Source organism: Macrotis lagotis, chromosome X (assembly GCF_037893015.1).
Source record: "Macrotis lagotis isolate mMagLag1 chromosome X, bilby.v1.9.chrom.fasta, whole genome shotgun sequence".
Taxonomy (NCBI): domain Eukaryota; kingdom Metazoa; phylum Chordata; class Mammalia; order Peramelemorphia; family Peramelidae; genus Macrotis; species Macrotis lagotis.
This window is the reverse complement of record NC_133666.1, coordinates 124849335-124873593: the sequence shown is the minus strand read 5'-3', so window position 1 is coordinate 124873593 and position 24259 is coordinate 124849335. Positions and strand designations below refer to the sequence as shown.

Below are 24259 nucleotides of genomic sequence, written 5' to 3'. Positions count from 1 at the left end.
TAATACAACACTCAATAGCAGAAAGTGTGGCAGAGCTTAGCCCTAGCTTAGCCCTATCACTGGCTCCAAAGTCAGGAGATATGCTGAAGAATAAACAAATAAAAATTTCACCATAAAACACTAGAATGTTGCCAGGGAAGGTCAAGACACAATCAGTAAAAAGAGAATGACCCTAAAACATCCATAAGCAAAGCCTCAGACATAAGAGAAACAAAACCATAACCAAGCCACAAAACCCTAGAAATTCAAATAGAACAAATAGAAGTCAATAAGTCCTCCATAAGGCACTGAAAAGTATAAAAGATGAAAAAAAGACAATATAAAGCAAGGGGAAAAAATTAAAGTCTAGGTATTAAGTTTCAAGAAATTTTAAAAGAAAATTGTCTAATTCTTTTAGAAAAAGGATGAAATGGAGATAGAATCTACTGAAAGAAACCTCCAAATAAAAATTTTGAGGAACATCAAAGCCAAAATCTAGAGCTTCTAGGTCAAAGAAAAATTTCTGAAAGCAGCCAGAAAGAAAGAATAGTCAGGGTCACATATGATTTAGCAGGTTACATTATAAAAGAATAAAGAACTTGGAATATAATATTCCAACATGTATACAGATAAAAAAATGTCATGAATAATTTAACCAGCAAACTGAATATAATGCCTCAGGGGAAAAAGTGAATCTTTAATGAAATAGAGGACATGTGAACATTATTGATGAAAGACAAAACCTACAAGAAACTTTGATGCCAAACACAGTTTCTTAGGAGGAGATTGGGAAGCAGTTGACACCTGAATTTTACTCTAATATGAACTGATCAAAAGAAGGAAGCATATGCACATACACAATTGGGTACAGAAACATATTTTATATGAAAAGAGAACAGGAGGGAAAGGGGAGGAGGGAGAGTGGGAATTAGAAGGAGAATTTAGTCCAAAGCAAAACAAACTCTAAGAATATACAAAAATATTTATAACTCTTTTGGGATCCTAAGGGAGTGTCTATAAGTTAGGGAATGGATAAACAAGCTATATACCATAAAAATGTGTTGGAATACTATTATGCTGTAAGAAATAATGCAGTAAAAAATTTCAGAGAAACCTGGAAAGACTTATATGAAGTGAACAGATCCAAGAAAACAATTTTTACAATGATAACAATTTAGAAAAACAAATGACTTTGAAAGAATTAGGAATTTTTATTAGTGTAATGACCACCCATGATTCCAGAAGGAGATGAAACATATCACCTGCATCACCTGTCTCCTAATAGAGGGGTGGAGGACTCAGAATAAGACAAATTTTTTTAGGTATGCCTAAATATGGAAATCTGTTCTGACTATACATGCTTATAACATATTTTGTTTTCTTTTGCTTTCACTTGGGACAGGGTAAGGTTAGGGGAGGAAAGGGAGAAGGTAAACTTTTGCTCAGTGCAATATTATACACACACACACCCACACACACACTCTAATCTAATATTCTTTAGAAATTTATTAACCTTTCTTGATCTCTATTGTTCTGATTAAAGCTTGTTCTATATCAACCTCTAATTGAGAACTGTAGGTTTCAGGATATTTACCTCTACTCCCCCCACAGGGTCTGTTCTTTGAGATAGATCTGAGGGGAAAAGCTCTAAAAAGTCAATTAAGTCCTCCATAAGGCACTGAGAAGTATAAAAGATGAAAAAAAGACAATGTAAAGCACTGATTAAGGGGAAAAATTAAAGTCTAGGTATTAAATTTCAAGAAATTTTAAAAGAAAACTGTCTAATTCTTTTAGAAAAAGGGTTTTATTAGTGTAATGACCAACCACATATCACCTGTCTCCTAATAGAGGGGTGGAGGACTCAGAATGAGACTTCCCCTAATTTGCATTTGCAAATTGGTTTTTAAAGTTTAACAATCAAATGAAAGATCCTCCTATGAAGAAAAACTGCTTTGGTTATCTAGGTAAGAGATAAAACCTTGATTAGACCGGAGACAGTGATCCTGGAGAAAAAAACGATCTTGTCAAGTTTAACACAGGAACAGACCTTGTGAATGGGTTGGATAATTATTAAAGTAATCAGTGGCATACAAATGTGTAACCTGATTGTGTGTGTGTGTGTGTGTGTGTGTGTGTGTGTGTGTGTGTGTGTCTATAGTGTTGACTGTTGAAGTGACAAATCCAACTATAAGAGCAAAAGATGAAACCTGATATTGTGTTGCTAGTTAACATCTCCAATCTCGAGAATGTGAAAGTAAAATTGCTGCCTCTTCAGTAGATCAGTTAATAACATACCTATGAGCATTGATAGGATGGTGGATTTCCCTGCTCCATGATTTCCAAGAAGGACAGTGATTTGTCCCTTATAAAAATTCAGAGTTAGATCATTTACTACACAATTCTCAATATGGTTTATGATGAATACCTATGAAATAGGAAATAGGAAAAGTAAGAATAATTATATATATATATATTTTATGAATATATTTATGCATATACACATATTTCTGAAGATTTTATGGCATATTAATCACTTGTTGAAACTATCAAATCTAAAAAAGAAAAATGCAAAGGGAAAGACATTATTTCTACATTATAGTGTAAAACAAAAAATCTTATCTAGCAGAAAATTTATTTCACGGCAAGTCTGAATGATGCTTCAGAACATAGGAAGAATCCACAATGCTTTCAATTCTTCCAGAATAGCATGCTGTGAAACTTAAATAGACAGAAAAGCAAGGATCCAAAGTCATAAGGATCCTAAATCATTCCTTTTAGTTTTTTTTTTTTTTTTTGCAAGGCAAATGGGGTTAAGTGGCTTGCCTAAGGCCACACAGCTACATAATTATTATGTGTCTGAGACCAGATTTGAACCCAGGTACTCCTGACTCCAAGGCCGGTGCTTTATCCACCACGCCACCTAGCCACCCCAGGAGCCTAAATCTTAAGACTCTAGATCTCCCAAGGGCTGTTTTAGTTGATTAGAGAAGAGAGAAACAGGTGGCAAGAATAGTTGGGAAGTTCTTCCAAAACTTCATACAAGGCTGATAAGAGCCTTAATTAGGGGAAATATTTATATTTAACTCCTACCCCACCTAAAAAAATAAATAATGGAATATATGAATGTGCAATTAAAACTAGAAAATTAGCAAATTATAAATCCTGAAATGAGGACAAATTGGAAATCTAGGAACTCAAAGAGATTCAGTAAGTAAAATTGAAAAGATCACTTAAGATGATAAAACATTCAATAGAGTTACTTTGTAAGAATGAAAAAGAATGTTAACTTAGTGTTAGGTCCCATAGGATCCCAACTCTCCTACTTTTACTCCAGCAATGATCTAAAAAGAACATGAGACTGTAGAAAATGGAAGAGGAGTTCCTCCAGAAAAACCAGAAGGACTGCAAGCAACCTTTCATTTAGTTCTGATATGCTTATTAGTTTTGAACAAAAACGGGAAAGAGTTAACTGGAAAAAAAATCCTTGCGTGAAATAATGATATCCAAGATATATAAGTAATTCAAATATATAAGTCTGACAGTTATTCTTCCCAATAAATAAGCAGTCAAAGGGCATAAACAAGGAGTTTCCAAAGTTAAAAATCCAAATAATTAAAAACCAAATGAAAAATCATTATTATTTGGAAAAAAAAACAACTTGAGATTTTTGCCTTGTACTCTGTTCACTTTGTCAAATTGGCAAATAATGCAAAAAAGGAAAATGACAAATATTAGAGGGGCTATAGAAATATAACCACTGTATCTGGAAAGCAATTTGCTGCTTCTTTTTTTTTTAATTTTTAAACATTTTATTTGAGTTTTGAGTTTTATACCCCCCACCGCGGAAAGCAATCTGTCAGTCTTTATTTTGTTTCCATGTTGTACATTGATCCAAATTGAGTGTGATGAGAGAGAAATCACATTCTTAAGGAAGAAACAAAATGTATATGAGATAACAAGATCAGACAATTGCTGCTTCTTTCTTAAAGATCACTCAGGATGTTCCTCAGTAACAACAGTGATAGGCTTAATACGCCAAAATAATCAAAAAGAGGAAAAGGATCCATATGTACCAAAAATATTTCTGCTGTACTAAAGAACTGGAAACTAATGAGTAACCCAACATGTGGGGAATGGTTTAACAAACTGTGGATAAGAATGTAATATAGTATCATGCCCTAAGAAAAATGAAAGGGGCAATTTCAGAGAAATCCGAAGGAAATTTACTGTTTCCCCATGTATAAGATGAACCCCTTTTCGAAAAATTTGGGGTCTAAAAACTGGGAGCATCTTATACAGTAGTTGTAGATTTGTTTTACTTGCATTTACTGCTTTTTCACACTTGTTGTCTTTGCACTCATTGGTTTGCATTTGTTACTGGTATATTAGATTACATTTTGCCATGTTCTGCCCAGATATGGCTTAGGAAAGATTTTTTGTACAGTGCTGAAGTCAAGTTCAAAGTGATCCAGTTTGCAAAAGTAAATGGAAATCATGCTGCTGAGTATAAGTCTGGTCCTCCTCCAATTGAGAAAACAATCCAAGATTGGCTATGGGAAGAAAAAAACACTACTGAAAACACAACAGCAGAAAATAGGCCATGAGAGGCAAAATAGCCTGAGTTAGAGGGGGGAAATGAAGATATGGATTGAAGAGCAAAGGGCCATTGAAATTCCTTTGTCCACAAAGATGGTTCAGCATGAAGCAAGAAGAATCGCTGATGAAAAAGTGACTGATTTCAAAGGAGGACACAATTGGTGCTTCAGGTTCATGAAATGGAATGGACTAAGCGTGTGTCCACACATCAGACTTGCCCAGGCAGTGCTTATGGTCTACCACAGACCAAGAGAGCAGTCAGAGCCTCTCCTAAGACAGTGATTCATCATTATACTCAGATGAGAACAAGTTAATGCATGGGAGTTTTGACAGTTATGAGGAATTGCATGAATTTTATGATGAATAAAACTTGAGTTCAATAACTTTATGTAATACAATTTTTTCCCAAGTTTCGGGCCCCAAAATGAAGATACATCTTATACATGGAAGCATCTTATACGTGGGGAAATATGTTGAATGAAGTGAGTAAAAGTAAAGAGTTTTGTAAGCAAAATCAGGAGAATAATGTATAGAAATAAAAATAATGTAAAGAAAACAACTTTTAAAGACTTTAAAAACTCCAATTAGTGCAATGACACCACATGAATGATAAAGTATACTATTTTTTTGATTTTATTTTCCCAGTTTACATGTTATGAAAGTTTTTTAACATCCACTTGCAAATTCATAAGTTACACAATTTTCTTTCACCCTACCCCCCACTTCCCACCTCCCACCCCTAAGTGGTGGACAGTCTAGTGAATGTTGTATATGTACATTTGTGTTTAACATGTTTACATATTATCATTTTGTATATGAGGAATTAGGACTAAGGGAAAAGAAAGAAAATGACGGTATGAGAAAGAAAAACATTTTATTCTTTTTAAAAAGTAAACAGTGTTCATTCTGTGTTTTTTTTATCTGAATGTGAATCCATAACAGGTTTCCCAGGATTGTTCTAGCTCTCTAAGTGCTGAGAGGAGCTACATCTATCATAGCAGATTAATTCAGTGTTATTGATAAAAAGTACAGAGTTCATTTGGTTTTATTCTTTTTTGCTCAGCCATTACTTTGGGTAATTCTTTCCAAGCTTTTCAAGAGTCCAATTATACATGATTTCTTATAGAACAATAGTACTCCATAACATTCATATGCTTTAACTTATTCAGTCATTCCCCAATTGATGGGCATCTTGTCAATCTCCAATTCTTTGCAATTACAAAAAGAGCTGCTATGAATATTTTGGATCATGTGGGAGTTGTCCCATTTTTTATGATTTCTTTTGGATATATCTAGTATTGGTATTGCTGAGTCAAAGGGAATGATCAGTATGTTCTTTGGGAATGGTTCCAGATTGTTCTCCAGAATGGATGGATGAGTTCACAACTCCACCAGCAATGCATTAATGTCCCAATCTTCCCACAACCTCTCCAACACTGATCATTTTCCTTTTTAGTCATCTTAGCTACTCTGATAGGTATAAAATTGTACTTCATGGTTATTTTAATTTGCATAATCAATAATGATTTGGAGCATTTTTTCATATGATTATATATAGCTTTTTTAAGGTTTTTTTTCTTTGCAAGGCAAACGGGGTTAAGTGGCTTGCCCAAGGCCACACAGCTAGGTAATTATTAAGTGTCTGAGACTGGATTTGAACCCAGGTACTCCTGACTCCAGGGCCGGTGCTTTATCCACTGTGCCACCTAGCTGCCCTATATATAGCTTTAATTTCTTCATTTGAAAGCTGCCTGTTCAAATTCTTTGACCATTTATCAACTGGGAAATAACTTGTAATTTTTAAAATTTGATTCAATTCCCTATATATTTTAGAAACAATACCTTTATCAGAACCCTTAGCTGTGAAAATTGTTTCCCAGCTTTTTGTTTTCTTTCTAATTTTAGCAATATTGGTTTTATTAGTGTAAAAACTTTTTAACAGTGAAAAATCATACATTTTGCAATTTTTAATGTACTTTATGTCTTGTTTGGTCTTAAATTTCTTCCCTTTCCATAGAGTCAACAGTATTTCTTGATCTATTAATTGGCTTATGATAATGCCCATTATAAATCCTATGTCCATTTTGACCTTACTTGGATATAGGGTTTGAGATGTGGGTCTATGCTTAGTTTTTTGCCATATAATTTCCAGTTTTCCCAACAGTTTTTGTTGAAGAGTCTTTGGATTTGTGAAACAACAGATTACTGTAGTCATTTACTATTGTTTCTTCTATACCTATCCTAATCCAACTATTTCTTAACCAATACTAGGCAGTTTTGAGGACTGCTGCTTTATAGTATAGTTTTAGATCTGGTACAGCTAGGCCACCTTCCATTTTTTTTCATTAGTTCCCTTGATATTCTTGACCTTTTGTTACTCTAGATGAATTTTGTTTCTATTTTTTCTAACTTTGGTAGTTTCTTTCATGTGGCATTAAATAAGTAACTTAATTTGGGTAGATTGTCATTTTTATTCTATTAGCTCCACCTAACCATGAGCAATTGATTTTTTCCAATTGTTTAGATCTGACTTTGTGTGAAAAGTGTATTGTAATTGTATTCATACAGTTACTGGGTTTTTCTTGGGAGGTAGATTCCCAAGTATTTTATGTTGTCTGCATTTTCTCTTTCTATCTCTTGCTCTTGGGCTTTGTTGTTTGTATATAGAAGTGTTGATGATTTATGTGGGTTTGTTTTATAGCTGGCCTCTTTGTTGAATTTGGTAATTGTTTCAAGAAATTTTTAAGATGATTTTCTTGGTTTCTGTAAGTATACCATCATAATATCTCCAAAGAGTGAAAATTTTGCTTCCTCATTACCAATTCTAATTCCTTCAATTTCTTTTTTCCCCCTTGTTGCTTTTCTTTCTTTTTTTTTTGCAAGGCAATGGGGTTAAGTAGCTTGCCCAAGGCCACACAACTAGGTAATTATTAAGTGTCTGAGGTCAGATTTGAACTCAGGTACTCCTGACTCTAGGGCTGGTGCTCTATCCACTGTGCCACCTAGCCACTCCAAAACTAACATTTCTGATACTATATTGAATAGTAATGGTGACAATGGGCATCCTTATTTAACCCCTGATCTTATTGGAAATGTTCCTGCTTAATCTCCATTACATATACTATTTGTTGATGGCTTTAGATAAATACTGTTTATTATTTTAAGGAAAACTTCATTTATCCATATACTCACTAGTGTTTTTAATAGGAATGGATGCTATGTTTTGTCAAAGGCTTTTTTAGCATTCATTCTGATTATCGTGTGATTTCTGTTGGTTCTGTTATTGACATGTTCAATTATGTTGAGTGTTTTCCTAATATTGAATCTTTCCTGCCAATCTGATCATGGTGTATTATCCTAGTAATACCTTGGTGTAATATCTTTGATAAAACTTTATTTAAGATTTTTGCTTCAATGTTCATTAGGGAGATTGGTCTATAACGTTCTGTGTTTTTATTCTTCCTGGTTTAGATATCAGCATCATATTGATATCATAAAAGAAATTTGGCAGAACTCCTATTTTATATAAACTATATAGCATTGGAATTGATTGTTCCTTAAATGTTGAGTAGAATTCACATGTAAATCCATCTGGACCTGAAGACTTTTTATAAGGAGTTTATTGATTATTTTTTCAATTTCTTTTTCTGAAATGGGACTATTTAATGATTTTATTTCCCCTTCTGTTAATCTGGGTAGTTTTTTTGGTGAGTATTCATCCATTTTAATCAACTTTATTGGCATACAGTTGGGAAAAATAGTTCTGAATTATCTTTTTATTTTCCACCCTATTGATGATGAGTTTGTCCTTTTCATGTTTTGATACTGACAATTTGATATTCTTTTTTTAAAAAAAATCATATTAAACAAAAGATTTATCTATTTTATTGGTTTTTTTTCACAAAGCCAACTCTTAAATTTTATCAATGATTCTCTTGTTTTCAAGATTGCATTATGAATCTTTCTCTTCATTTTCAGAATTCCTAAATTCCTAAATTTTTAATTAGGAATCATTAATTTGTTCTTTTCCCAACTTTTTTAAGTTGCATACCAATTCATTGATCTATTTATTCATATAAGCATTTTTCTTAAAAATTGCATTGGCTGCATCCCATAAATTTTGGCATGATGTCTCACTGTTTTCATTTTCTTGGATGAAATGGTTGATTATTTCTATGATTTCTTGTCTGATCTACTCATTCTTCAAAATTAAGTTATTTAATTTCCAATTAATTTTTGATTTATCTTTCCATGACCCTTTATTACATATAATTTTTATTACATCATAATTTGAAAAAGCATGCATTTCTTATTTCTTGCCTTTTTGCATGTGATTGTAATGTTTTTAAGGCCAATTTTGGTATAGATGGCATATACTATAGAGAAAGAGATATATTCTTTTCTAGCCCCATTCAGTTTTCTCCAGAGTTCTAGAATAAGTTTTCTAAGATTTTATTCACCTTCTTAACTTCCTTCTCATTTATTTTGTGGTTAGATTTAGCTAATTCTGAGAGAGGAAGGTTGAGGTTGCCCATTATTAAAGTTTTGCTGTCTATGTCTCCTTGTAATTCGTTCAGCTTCTCCTCTTAAGATTTTGGATGCTATAACATGTGATGCATATTTTTAATGAAGATGTAGTTTTCTTCCTTATTGCTTTTAATGAAATCTGCTTTTGCTCTTGATTTGTCTGAGATCAGGATGGCTACCCCTTGCTTTTTTTCCACTGAATCATAATATATTTTGCTCCAGCCTTTTGTCATTGCCCTGTGTGTGTCCCTCTGCTTCAAATGTATTTTGTGTAAACAACATATTGATGGATTCTGGTTTTTAAACCATTGTACAATGGGAGAGTTTATCCCATTCACATTTACAGTTTTCTAATTCTGAATTTCCTTCCATATTGTCTTTCCTCATTTATGTTTTTCCTCTTTCCATTCCTTTATTTCTCCTTATCAATGTTTTGCTCCCTTTCCCCTTTTAACTTTTCTTTTAAAGTTTAACTTACTTTGACTTTTACCATTGCCTTCCCTTTTATTAGTCTTCTTCCCCCTTTTTTCCCCTTCCTCTACCCCCCCCCCACTTCTCTGTAGGGTAGATTTTTAAACCTAATAAGGAATGTATGTTGTCCACACCCCACCTTCTTTCCCTTGATTATAATAGGTTTTTGTGCCTCTTCACTTGGTGTCATTTATCCATTAATGCCTAGCCTTCTCCTAGTAAAGTCCATCTGTTTATGCTTTTATTGTTTTAATTCTGTGTTATACCTGCAACCTTGGTCAAAATATGGTCCTTTTATCTGTCCTGATAGAAGTTCCATTATTAAAATTTGATAGGTTGCTTGCTTGCTTGATATGCAGCATTGCCACTAAGTATCCTCCCCTCTTCTGTCTCATTAAAAATACACTTCTCAAAAATCATAAATAACATCAAATTATAATCACTTTATACCTTACTCCCTTTTCAAGTACCCTCCATGGATATACAACGGTTATGAAGCAGAGCGTCATGCAAAGTCACATCATTTCTGAACAATTTATCCTACCCACGCCCCATGTAAGTACACTCCTTCCAATTGTATCCAAAGTGTCAAACAAAGCAAAATCTCTTTCATGTCTAGTCCCTCTAAATATACACTCTCCATCCTTCTCTATAGTACTTCAACTGCCATTTTCAGTCATAGTTGGACATGCTGCAATTTGTTTCAAATATAGTGATGTTATTTTGGTCTTCTTCAATAACAAAGAACAAGAACCAGCCATATCATATCCTTCAACTATATTCAATCTTTTAACTACCCTAAGAGAATTACAATTCTCAAGAATTACAAGTGTTATCCTTCCCTTTAGGGATGTATACAATTTAATGTTCTTGATTAATATTTTTCTCCCTTTCCATTTAAGCATCTCCCCTCTTTTTAGGCATCTTTTGCATCTTGTATTTGAAAGTTGAATTTTTTGTTCAGTTCTGATCTTTTTATCAGAAAATTTTGTAAGTCCTCTATTTCATTGAAAATCCATCTTGTCACCTGAAAGAATATGCTGAATTTTTAAGGGTAGTACATTTTTTATTGTAATTCAAGGTCTTTTGCCCTCTAAAATATCATATTCCAGACCCTCTGATCCTTTAATGTTGAAGCTGGTAAGTCCTATGTAATTCTAATTGTGCTTCCTTTGTATTTAAATTGCTTCTTTTTTGGATGTTTTCAGTATTTTCTCCTTTATTTGAGAATTCTGGAATTTGGCTATTATAGTCCTTGGAGTTTTTATACTAGGGTCCTTTTCTGGAGGTGTTTTGTATATTCTTTCAAGGGCTTTTTTTTGTCTTCTTGATCTAGTGTATTAGGACAATCTTCCATGATAATTTCCTGAAAGATATTATCCAGGCTCTTTTTTAGAGCTAGACTTTCTGTTAGACCAATAATTCATAAATTATCATTCTTGCATCTATTTTCCAGATTTTTTTCCCTAAAAGGTACTTTGTTTTCTTTTGGTTTTGTTTGATGGAATCTTACTGTCTCATAGATTCATTAGTTTCTATTTCTTCAAGTCTATTATTTAGGGTTTCATTTTCTTCAGATAGCTTTTGTTTCTTTTTCCAGTTGATTTATTTTTTCCTTTTCCATTTAGTTAATTTTACTTTTTTTTCTGAGTTGCATTCCTTTTCCCAGTTGGTTGATTTTATTTTTTGATTAGTTACATTCTTTTTCCAGTTGGTTATTTTTACTTTTAAAGGAGTTGATTTCTTTGGTCAATTTTTCATAATTTTCCTGTACGGCTTTCATCTCATTACCATTTTTCTTTTTCCCCTCTCTTTTTTTGGTTCTTAAAATCTTTTTTAAGCTCTTCTGTGAGATTTTACATTTGAGTTTGATTCATAAACTCCTTTGAGGCTTCCCATGCAGGTAATTTGTCACTGCTTTCTTATCATCTCTATCTGAACAGTAACTTTCTATGATTAGTGCTCTTTTGTTTTGTTTTTGCTAATTTTTATTGTTGAGTTCTGCTCCTCAGGTATATGGAGAATAGTTCCAAGCTTTTGATAATGGGTCTAGGGTCTGATGTTTGGCTTATTGCTTGTCAAAATGTTGCCTATACAGATATTTGTTTCCTTCCCTTTGTTCAGGCTCTACTTATGCAGTGGTTTATTCCCAATCTAATTCTGATGTCCCAGTGTTCCTGGAGTTTGGGCTTTGTCTGGGAATGGGACCCTGTTTGCTGGTCTGTTATCTAATTGCTGGGACCTAGGCTGATGTCTAGCTGCCTAGACCTGAGTGATACTGCAGCTAGAAGTCTCCTGCTGGCTTTACTCTCCCACTTAGCTGGGCTCTACTACTCCTGTTCTCTCAAAGAGATAGACTTTCAGTCATGTAGAAACAGCATGATGTTTATAGAGGAAAACTTGTTTTTATTTTTTTATTTTTTTGATGGAATCTGTCTTTGTAGCAGTTTCATTTAATATTGTATAGGGAGAAGCTCTGGGACCATGTTACTTCACGTTGCCATCTTGACTCCATACTGGAAATGTTGCTAATATCTTCTGATTGGTGTTAGACTTGATTTGCAGAATAAGACTTATATTTCTGGACATGGTCAATAAAAAAATCTGTTTCATTTGACCATTCATATATATATTACAAGGGCTGTAAATTTTTCTTTCTCAATATGAGAATGAAGTAGGAGAGCTAATTTGTTAAACTGAGGAAAAAATTAAAAAAAAAAGAAAGAAATGAGTAATATGGATTGCAAATTTAAGTTAATTTCTTCATTTGACTTTCTTTCAAGGAAGGCACTCTAACAAAACTTTGTTAATTAAAACTTAATAATTCTTTGCTATGTTAAGCATTAACAATTGAAATATAAAGTTAAAAACTTAGTTCTAGCTAGAAAAGAGATCTAGGGCAAAAATACCTTAGAGAGATGTTTTATTTGAATCTGAGCTTCCAAATCTATAGGTACCTCTTCAATGAATGGATTTTTAAAAACATCATCATCTTCTATGTCCATTTCTACAGTAGATGTTGTAGTTCCAAACCAGTAGGAATTCTAAAAAAGAAAATAAAAATTTAATTACAAAGATTACAATTAGAATTGCAAAAATTAGCAACAATAAAAGAAACCTGAACAGCTGAAAATAAAAATAACTTACTAATTTTGATTTTTCAATCTGAGAAAGCAAGAACAATCCATAAGGTAATGAATTTTTCACTCTAAAATTATTGCAGATTTGAATCTCTATGTTTAATGTCAAAAACACTCTTTGAAAAATATCAAAAATACCAAAAAATACCATACCTCAAAATGGGGGGGTGGGGAAGGCCAGAATGAGGTCATGGCAAGAAGTAATAGCAGAAACCAGGAGAAGAGGAAATTGGCAAGATTCAGTTTCTTGTTTGCTATAGCCATCCAAAAATTTAATAATACTTTTAAAGATACCTTTCTAGATGGTAGGAATACAAAAGTAAGGCGCAGATCCAAATATGAAAGAATTTATATTATACCAAAGAGATGACATGCATTCTAGATAACTTGTTTAATATACCTTATGATAATTATCAGGAAATTAGCATGCTCATATTGAACTATGGGGTTCCAATCATACATACTTGTTCTCTTATATGTTTCAATAGACCTCTAAAATATTCATTCAGTTAAATCAAAGTCCATGAGAATGATGACTCCAAATTCTTTACATTTATTTGTTGTGAAGAGTGGATGAGGGGCAGCTGGATGGCATAGTAGATAAGAGCACCAGCCCTGGAGTTAAGAGGACCCGAGTTCAAATCTGATTTCAGACAGTTTTTTTTGGCAAGGCAATGGGGTTAAGTGACTTGCCCAAGTATTTGTATCCCCTGTACCACCTAGCTATGCCTGGCCTCAGACACTTAATAATTACTTAGTTGTGTATTCTTGGGGATGTCACTTAACCCCAGTGCCTTGCACCCCCCCAAAAAAGTGGATGAGACTAGACATCTGAGTCACATGATTTGCAAGATGGTAAATTAGTCTCTCCAGATTTCTTGAAATTTCTAAGCACCTTCCCCTCTCTCTCTCTCCCCCCAAAAAATTACATTCAACATGCTCAGCAGTCACAGGTGAAATAGGATAAAAAAGTGAGAATCCTGATAAAATAAAGTCTTTAGAACACTCACTTGCCAGCTGTCCCCCTACAGATTCCTTGACAGGGATCTAAGTTAAATCACAAACTTTTGTCTGGGGCTTATTGAGGATGTCTAATCTAATATTCTTTTTTTTTTTTAAGGTTTTTGCAAGGCAAACGGGGTTAAGTGGCTTGCCCAAGGCCACACAGCTAGGTAATTATTAAGTGTCTGAGACCGGATTTGAACCCAGGTACTCCTGACTCCAGGGCTGGTGCTTTATCCACTGCGCCACCTAGCCGCCCCTAATCTAATATTCTTTAAAAGTTTATTAACATTTCTTCATCTCTATAGTTCTGATTAAAAGTTGTTCTATTAGCCTCTAATTGAGGACTGTAGGGTTCAGGATGTTTACCTCTGCCCCCCACAGAGTCTGTTCTTTGAGATAGATCAGAGGGAAAAGCTTTGTCTATGAAATGCAGACCTTTTCAAATTTGCATCTCAAGGTTCACTTTAAAGTTTGTGTAACAATCAGAAGAAAGGCCATCCTGAGAAGACAGGAAAAACTGTTCTGGTTATTTAGACAAGAGATGAATTCTTTTTGCTTTGATAAAGAGTCAGGGATCCTGGGACAAACCAGATCTTGTCAGTTTTGACACAGCAACAAGACGTTATGGATGGGTTACATCAAAGTAATCAATAGCATACAAATGTGTAACCTGATTGGTTGACCACCAAAAGTTTTATGATTCTATGTTCATTCTGTATAAATTGTCCCCCCAAATTTTGTATTGTTGTTGGTGTTTGGTAAGATCCTAGAGAATTAAACTTCATTTATCAAACTAACTTTGTTATTTCATTTTTAGTTTAAGGAAATTAAAGTTAAGAAGGTAATGCCTACATCCAAGCAAAGATTCTGCCTGAAATATTTTTCTCCTCCTATATCTATTCTACAAAAAGTAGAATCTGTTAATTCAGCTCAGCAGTGAAAAAGAAAAAAGAGAATCAAAGGGTAATAATGAAGAAGGGAAAGAAATAGACTAAAACCTAGATATGTTTAGTCTTGTTATCTTGGAGAGTACTTAGGGACATAGATTATATATCATACTATCCAACAATTAGAAGCTGAAGCAATTTTGTAGTCTAAGGCAAATTAGCCAAAAAGTGAATGGGGATAGGGATGTAAAAATAAGGTTGAAATTCCAAAGATTTCATAAAGAAAAATTAAATCTCATAATATATATATCAAATAAATATCCCTAAATAAAATCAATAAATCAACACAGAGGATTCTAAAGACTTTTTTTTTAGGCAGGAAGAAGGAGTTCCAAATTTACATAGATTACAAAGTTCTTTTAGTAAATGTTCTAAGACAATTCAAAGTAAGCCAATTCTTGATGAAATACAGCATCAATTCTGTGATTTCTAAGAGAGCATGGCAAAGAAACAGGGACCTCTAGAGTTCAGAAAAGAAATGGAATCCACAAAAGAAGAAATTAGGAATTATGAGAAAACAGAACAAAGAATTCTCAATGCAGAATTGTATAAAGATTCAATTACTAGATTTGAAAAAAAATTGAATTTACTGAGGAAAATATCTCTAAAGAAGAGAAATACAACATATTTAGAACAAAAAATACATTAAATGTATGAAAATCTGGTAAAAGAGAAACAAATATTAAAATGAACAATATTAAAAGAATACTTGAGACTTTTGTTGGGTTAGAGTCAAAATGACAGAGGACAGGCAGCAATCCAGTTGAACTCTCCCAAAACTCCCTTCCAAACAACTTTAAAATAATGCAAAAATAGAATTCTGGAGAAGCATAGCCATTATAAGATCAAGGTCAGCCAATTTCCAGCCCAAGACATATTAGGAGGTCAGAAGGAGAGGTCTGTGATGCTGGGGTTGGCACAGAGCACTCCCTGCAGTGACAGCAGCAGTGGATCCTGGAGACAGTGATACTGGGAGCAGCAACTTTGGGAGTTCTCAGTCAGAAACTGGATTCAACAGACATAGTAAGATTATAGGGAGCCCTGTGAAGATCACCAGGCAGAGGAACGGGAGCTGTTTGGCCTATATACAGTTTCAGAATGGAGAGGAGTATTTGTAATAGTAAGTGATAATCTAATCACAGTTATAGGTCAGAGATGAGCACCTGTGGCTACAAAGGAATTCTGGTTAGAGTATATGACAGAATGTTTCAATTTGTGGGTTACATAGCTAAAAAAACTAGAAAAAAGAACAAATTAAAATATTCAAACACCAAATGGAAAATCCAAAGATCAAAAAAGAGAGATCAATAAAACTGAAAGCAAAAAAAAAGTTGAATTAGTAAATAAAATTAGGAGCTAATATTATGAAAAATAAAATAGATTAGCCAAATTACCAGTATCAAAAACAAAAAAAAAAGGTGAATTCAACACCAGGACATTAAAGCAATTTTGAAAAACTATTTTGCCCAATTATATGCCAATAAATCTAATAATCTAAGTGAAATGGATGAATATTTATATAAATGCTAATTTCCTAGATGAACAGACAAGGAAATAGAATACTTAAAGAACCCTATTTTAGAAAAAAGAAACTGAGTAAACCATCAATGAGATCCCTAAAAGAAATCATCAGGACCAGATGGATTCACAAGTCAATTCTACCAAATGTTTAAAGAACAACTAATTCTAATATTACATAAACTATATGTAAAAATATGAAAATAAGAAATTCTATCAAATTCCTTTTATGACACAAATGTGATGCTGATACCCAAACCAGAAAGAGCAAAAACAGAAAGAAAACTACAGGCCAATTCCCTTAATGAATATTGAGGCAAAAGTTTTAAATAAAAATATTAGTAAGAAGATTGCACTAACATAACACAAAGATAATCCTCTCATGGGACAGCTAGGTGGCACAGTGGATAGAGCACTAGCCCTGGAGTCAGGAGGACCTGAGTTCAAATCCAACCTCAGACATTTAATAATTACCTAGCTGTGTGATCTTAGACAAGCCACTTAACCCCACTGCCTTGCAAAAACCAAAAAAAAAAAAAAAAAAAAAAAGAATACTCTCTGACCAGGTGGGATTTATAATACAGGGCTAGTACAATATTAGGAAAAGTATTAGCAAAACTGACCATATCAATTATGAAAACAATAAAAATCATATAATCATCTCAATAGGTACCAAAAAAGCTTTTGAAAAAAATGCAACACTCCAAACTATTAAAAACACTAGAAAGTATAAGAATAAATGGAACTTTTCTTAAAATGATAAGCAGTACAAACCCAAGTCCATTAGCAAGCATTAATATAATGAGGATAAACTAAAAGCTTTCCCAATAAGATCAAGAGTAAAAAAAGGGTGCCTATTACTGTTCATTTTTATACTTGAAATGCTAGTTATAACCACTGAACATATCACGGTCTCTTGGAGTCACAGGTGAAAGTTTAGTGACACCAAAAGGTGGATGAAATGTTAACTGTAACTGCCATGAAGGCGGCTGAAGTAGATACTGTGGTACCCTTAGAGCTTGGCCAGATATCAAAGATGTCAAGTTCATCCCCCCTGCATCATGGGCCATTGCCAGCTCTCTTGACTTTTATCTTGTTACTGGGCTTCAAAAATTCTGGAAAAGAGAGTGAAGTTGATGATTTTTTATAACTCTTTCAATTAAATCCATTTTATGTGCAAATCAAAACATCAACCTGTAATGTTATTAGTCTTGAAAAACAAAGAACAAGCCAAATGGCAATCCAAACAAATTCTGGAACAGCGGAATAGTCATAAAGATCAGGTGAGGCAATTTTACGCCCCAAGGCAACAGGAAAGGTCTGTCTCACTCAGGTAAAATTTTTTCAAAGAATGCAGTCCAGGTTAAGCAGGGTCTCAACAAACCAGCCAATGATTGATGTCCCAAGGTCACCTTGTAGCAAGGGATGAGCTAGCTTCTCTAACTAGCCTTTGTGACCCTGGCAGAGCACGAGGCCCACATGGGTCTCAGCACCACAACAGGAAAGTCACCAGACCCCTTTGGTAGGTCCTGAGGCTTCAGGGCAATACCATAGTGCCACCATAGAGGTTAGGGCCTGAAGTCCCCCAGAATAAGAAGCTGAGGATAGTACTCTTTCCACCCCAGGAACAGAGTTCAATTTTAAAAGTAAGGAAATAGGCCAGAAAACAACAGAAACAACAAAATAACCTGACTACAGAAAATTCTAGTGACTCTATTTTCTATTTTGAAAATATGATCTTTAATAAAGTATCTTGCTCTAAAAAAATTTTCAGAGTTATCATTACTTACTGTGTATTTCCCTCTATCTCATTTTCACCATTTATCTCTCTCTCTGCTTAATATCTGTATCAAGACCTGCTACTGGCTAGCTGGCCACGGTTTGTGTTCAACTCTGCTCCATTCTTACCCAGTGAGACAGACTGTTCCTTCTGTGTTGTCATGGGCTAGAGAATTGTTTTACCCTGTGGTTTTGTGGCTCCAGAAATCATTTTGAGGCATTATTATAAAACTTTTTTGGTGGGGAATTTAGGAGAGCTCAGGCAAATCCCTGTCTTTACTCCACAATCTTGGCTCCACCCCCAACAAAATTCATCTGGAAGAAGAAAAGGTCAAACATATCAAAGAATTCAATAAAGTTAAAAATGCTTACATTCTCTTTTAAAAAATTTTTTTTGGCTTTTGCAAGGCAATGGGATTAAATGACTTTGCCCAAGGTCACACAGCTAGGTAATTATTAAGTGTCTGAGGCCGGATTTGAACTCAAGATCTTCTGACTCCAGGGCTGATGCTCTATCCAATGCACCAACCACCTGACCCTGCTTACATTCTTACATAGGAAAAATGATACTTGTAATTCCTAGAAACTCTCTCATTACTAGGACAGTTGGAAGGAATCAGAGAGCATTATAAGATTGAATGATGATTATGATGGGATCATTATTTAAAAAATAAAATTAAGGGATGACAAAGAGGGATCCACTGTGAGAAGATGAAAGGGGGAGGTAGAATGGGATAAATTATCTCACACAAGAGTGATCTACAATACCTATTCAGAGAAGCCTAATAGTTTCTTGCTAGATCTGGAAGCCATATTTTCTTCCACTGCGAATGTTTTGGTTTATCTGCTTATGCTCAAAAACTTTGAGTTATCTTCCCCTTTATTTCTTTGGTAGTTTAAGTCTTTTTTTCCTTATTTTCCTCTATGGTTTAATTTTTGGCTCTCATCCCTTTCTTCTATACAATTAAGATTGCATGTTTAACTCTCATCCATTTTTGTTGGCTTTTTTTTGGGGGGGGGAGTGGGAACAGGGGTGGAGCACTCAGTGAGTTGTGAATAGTAAAGATAATGGGTTAGTGACATTTGAGATTATTATGCCAGCACCTCTAGATAACAATCTCTATCATATATGTTGGGGATTTTGAGATTACTTGATTGATTCAAATATGAGAATACATGAAAAAATAACATACTGAAATTAAAATCAGTAAAGGGGAGAAGGTTTCATTACTTTAATAGAATAGAAAACCATGGAGAAGCAGAAAAATGCATATTCTTTCACAGAGTAGTTAGAATTATACTATTTAAAAAACAACCTAAAGAAATGCAGTTTGTGGGGGCAGCTAGGTGGAGCAGTGGATAGAGCATGGGCCCTGGAGTCAGGAGTACTTGAGTTCAAATCTGGCCTCAGACACTTAACAATTACCTAGCTGTGTGGTCATGGGCAAGCCACTTAACCCCATTGCCTTGCAAAAAAAAATGAAAGAGAAAGAGAGAGAGAGAGAGAGAGAGAGAGAGAGAGAGAGAGAGAGAGAGAGAGAGAGATGCAGCTTCATAACTCACCATCATGAAGAAGTTCCATGGATGAGGTATTCCATAATTTCCTGGAAAAACTGCTTCTATATACCAAGTCAACAAGGCATAGAAAAAAGAATCAAATATCAGCATTCCAATGATATGTCCAATGGTTAAAGTATCATTATTGGTGACTGGCTGAATAAATTTTGTCCAATGAATCCCCTTTTCTGAAATATACAACAGAAGATAACTTGTTTATTATGCATGCCAAACTAAAATTATAATATCTCACAGTTTCCAAAAATAAGATATGATGGTATAATTTGAGAGTTTTAGGGGTTTGGTTTAATGAATTGAAGTTCTGGTGGGAAATATTCTGTAGTCAGTTGAAATAGAATTGGAACTCAAAAGAGAGATTGACTATTATCTGAATAGAGGTGGAATTTGAAGTTATGGGTATATAATGAGATTGCTAAGAGAGAAAAGATTTAAAGAGATATAGTTATATATAGTTATATAGTTATATATAATTATATATAGTTATATCAGGATATAACTATCTTAAAGAATTAGAGGACAAAATTAGGGAGATTTAGAGAAGAATCGTGTACGCTTGTATTTTATTCAAAGGTTGGAATCACATAAGTTTTGTTTGAGCATAACCTGGAGAAAAGAGAATTTTCTAGGAAATCTCCTATTCATCTTATTTGTCTATGGGTTGTGACAGTATAAGGAGCCCATATCACTTATAAATCACCCATGGACCTGTCTTTTATGTTGACTAATCTAGACTAAGGTTAGTAATGTATACTTGAATATTCTGAGCTGGGACTTTTTCTTTCTTCATTGAGTATAAAAGTTGTGACACATTAGGACATTAAATCACTCCTAAGGAACTCATTTATGTCCTTCTATTATCCTTGCCTAGTATAGCTTAAATGTAAAAATCTTTCCTTATCCTTTAAGGATCAGTTAAGCTCCTCCATGAAACTCCTCAACACTCAAAGTCAAATTGACTTCTCCTATTAATAAATACTTATAAGGACAGCTAGGTGGTGCAGTGGATAGAGCATAGGCCCTGGAGTCAGGAGGACCAGAATTCAAATGTGGCCTCAGACACTTAATAATTACTTAGCTGTATGAACTTGGGCAAGTCAATTAACCCCATTGCCTTGCCAAAAATAAATCCTCCAAATCCCAAATAAATGCTTATAGTATATGTGGCCTATAATGTATTACTTAATTGTTTTATGTATGACTAACTAGACTGTAATGTTTTCCAGGAATGACCTACTTTTTAACTTTTTTTCTTGTGTCTTCCACAGATCCTAGCAAGAAGGTACACTTAAGTTGCTCAATAATTATTTTTGTACAATTTTATATATATATATATATATATATATATTGAGAGAGATGTACATATATATATATATATATAATTTTAATTTTGCAATTTATTTTATTTTGTTTTGAAGTTTCCACTTCCCCTCGCTTACCCATGGAGAGGGCAAACAACCAACCAATCAAACTCACTGCAAATATGTAGAGTCATGCAAAATAAATTCCCGTATTAGTTATGTGGAAAGAAGGAAGAAAGTGGGGATGGGTATCATGTTTATTCATGAGTCCTTTAAAACTGTTTTCAGTCATTGTGGTGATGACTGTTCCTAAATTTTTTCAAGTTGCTTATCTTTACAATATTGTTACTAGTATATAGTTCTCTTTCTTTTGTTCACTTTGTATAAATTCATACAAATTTTCCTAGGCTTCTCTGAAACCATCCCTTTATTTCTAATAGCTCAGTAGTATTCCATCATATTCATATACCATTACTTATTCAGCCTTTCTCTGATTGATAGGCTTCAATTCAATTTCCAATTCTATGGCACCACAAAAAGAATTGCTACAAATAATTTTGAAAATATGAGTCCTTTCCCTCTTCCTTTGATCTCTTTGGAGTACAGACCTAGTAGGTAATCCCACTGGGTAAAAAGCTTTTTTAAATATAGCTTTTTGGGCACAATAACAAAATATTTTCCACAATAGTTAGATCAGTTTATTTGGTCCAACAACAATGCATTAATGTTTTCCCATATGCCCTCCAGCATTTTTTAATTTTTCTGTCAAGTTAGCTGATCTGATGGGCATGAAGTGGTACCTAAATATTCATGAATAAGAGCATTTTAATATGGGGATCAATAGGTTTGAAAACTGCTTATTTATGTTCTTTGACTATCAACTGAGGATGAACTCTTTTCCTCATAAACTTGATTCATCTTAAAAATGAGATACTCATCAGAAAAACTTGCTGTAAAATTTTCACCCTACTCCCTGCAATTTTCTTTTCCAATTTTAGCTTCATTGGTTTTGTTCATATAAAACCTTTTCAGTTTTATTTAATCACAATTGTCCATTTTACTTCCTGTGAAACTATCTCTTCTTTGGTTAAGAACTCCTCCCCTATCATCTAATTTCTTCCATGTTTTTCTAATTTGCTAATGATGTCACCTTTTATGTCTAAGTCCTGTACCCATTTGGAGCTTATCTTGGTATACTGGGTGGTATACTAATCTATACCTGGTTTCTTCCAGACTATTCTCCAGGTTCCCCAATAGTTTTTGTTTTGCAACCAATAGTCAGTGTCTTTGGGTTCATGTGCTCATTTGCTTCTGTACATTACATATATAATATGTCCCCCTGATCTGATTTTTCATGACCCTATATACATTTTTCTTGGCAAAGATACTAGAGTATTTGTTATTTTCCTCTCCAGAGAATTAAGGCAAATAGTTTATTTTTAAATTTTTTTTTTATTTTTGGCAAGGCAGTGGGGTTAAGTGGCTTGCCCAAGGCCACACAGCTAGGCAATTACTAAGTATCTGAGGTCACATTTGAACTCAGGTACTCCTGACTCCAGGGCCAGTGCTCTATCCACTGTGTCAACCTAGCCACCCCCAAGGCAAATAGTTCTTAAGTGACTTGCTTAGAGTCACATGCCTAGACAGAATCAGAGGCCAAACTTGAACTCAGGTCTAGCTGTCTTCAGATTCAGGAGGCTTCTAGTTGTCTCTTTTTCTTACCTAGTACCACATTGTTTAGACAATTAAGACTTTTGTAGTAATGGTTTCAGAATAATTACTACTAAGTCAATCTCTACTACCATTCCCCTTTAAAAACATTATTTCCTTTGATAATTCTCCAGAATGAATTTCATTTTCATTTTTTCCTCCAAACAAATTATTTTTCTAGCTTTATAACATAATCTAGCTTTATAAAATAATCCATTGGTAAAGAGTTTCAGTTGACTTGTATTGAGTCACTGGTAGTCTACTGGGAGGCTGAGAACTTAATGGAAGATCATGGTAAAAGTTGGTTGCCCAGAGAAGTTCATCAGTATTGTAGTTTCATGGTGGGATATTTATAGATGCCCTGGATGATGGGTCATGCTCTCCTGCTTTCCCAGTCATTCGTGGAGTGGAGCAAGGCTGTGTGCTTGCTACCACACTTTTCATCATGATGTTATCAGAGATGTTGTCAGATGCCTTCAATGAGGATTAAAAATAGTATCAAGGTCAACTACCAGACTAATGGTAAATTATTTAATCTGAAAAGGCTACAAACCAAGAGTGGAGAGAGTGGTAGTGCATGATATTTCTTGCAGATGATTGTGCACTTAATGCAGTCTCTGAGGCTGAGATGCAACAGAGCATAAAATGCGGTGCTTATGCTAATTTTGACTTGACAATTGACACTGAGAAAACACAGGTGCCCCTCCAGCCAGCTACCTTTACTTCAGATTTTTGCTATCAGAATAAAATTTTGAATGTTGTGGATAAGTGCACTTACCATGGCAGTATATTTTCTAGGCATGTTCACATGGATGATAAAGTTGTCAGAGCTAGTTTGGTGTCTGGGAGGCTCTCAAGGAAAGTGCAGGAAAGAAAAAGGTGTTAGACTGTCTACTAAAGTGAGGGTTATGAGTTGCTGTCCTGACCTTATCATTGTAAAAAACCTGGATATGCCAGATAATTGAATTGCTATCATTTGGGTTGTTTTAGGAAGATTCCAAAGATCACCTGGTAAGATAAGGTACTAGACATTGAATTCTTTTCTCAACTTTAGCTATTGCAGAAATATTCTGTAGAAATATCAGAAAAAATTTTGATGGGCTGACCAAATTGTTCTAATGCCAAACATATGGTTACCTAAAAGACTATTTTTTATAGAGAACACAAGGCAAACACACACATGAAGGTCAGAAGAAGCAATACAGGGACCCTCTCAAGGTCTGTCTGAAGAGCTTTAGAATCAATTATGAGACATGGGAGATACTAGCAAGGACCACTATGCATGGCATGCTCTAGAAGCAAAACAGAATTGCAGTTGCTCAAAAGAAACTTAAGATGTGAAAATTTAGTGACATCTACATTCCAACTGTTCATATGGATTATTTGTGCCTGACCTGTGGTAAAGTCATCCAAACTTGTATTGGTCTGATCTGCCCACAGCTTAATCCCAACATGGTGATGTCATTTTGGTCCTCTCCACCATCACAACTTCTCTTCTCCTCCTCCTCCTCAATAATTACTTTTTAATAAATTAAATCAAAATCAATTATTTTCTAATTTCTAAGCTAACAGAATTGTAGAACTGAATTGAAAAGGACCCAGAAACTCCTTAACTCTCTACACCTTTACTGATAAGAAGGCACACTACCATGGTTTGAGTATCTCCAGTGAGAGGAAAAGACCTTCAGACCTCCTGGAGCAGTTCTGGTTC

The 24259-nt window shown here is 34.2% G+C and overlaps 1 protein-coding gene across 8 annotated transcripts in view; it reads right to left on the bottom strand.

The window, feature by feature from the left end:
* LOC141502677 (phospholipid-transporting ATPase ABCA3-like) overlaps positions 1–24259 on the bottom strand; it is a 312244-nt gene that overhangs the window by 122091 nt on the left and 165894 nt on the right. For all 8 annotated transcript variants that reach the window (XM_074207528.1, XM_074207521.1, XM_074207520.1 and 5 more), the window contains 3 exons: positions 19526–19707; positions 12483–12617; positions 2275–2404 (listed from right to left, as the gene is read on the bottom strand). In XM_074207528.1, the coding sequence (XP_074063629.1) occupies positions 2275–2404; positions 12483–12617; positions 19526–19707 (447 nt within the window). The remainder of the gene's footprint in view (positions 1–2274; positions 2405–12482; positions 12618–19525; positions 19708–24259) is intronic.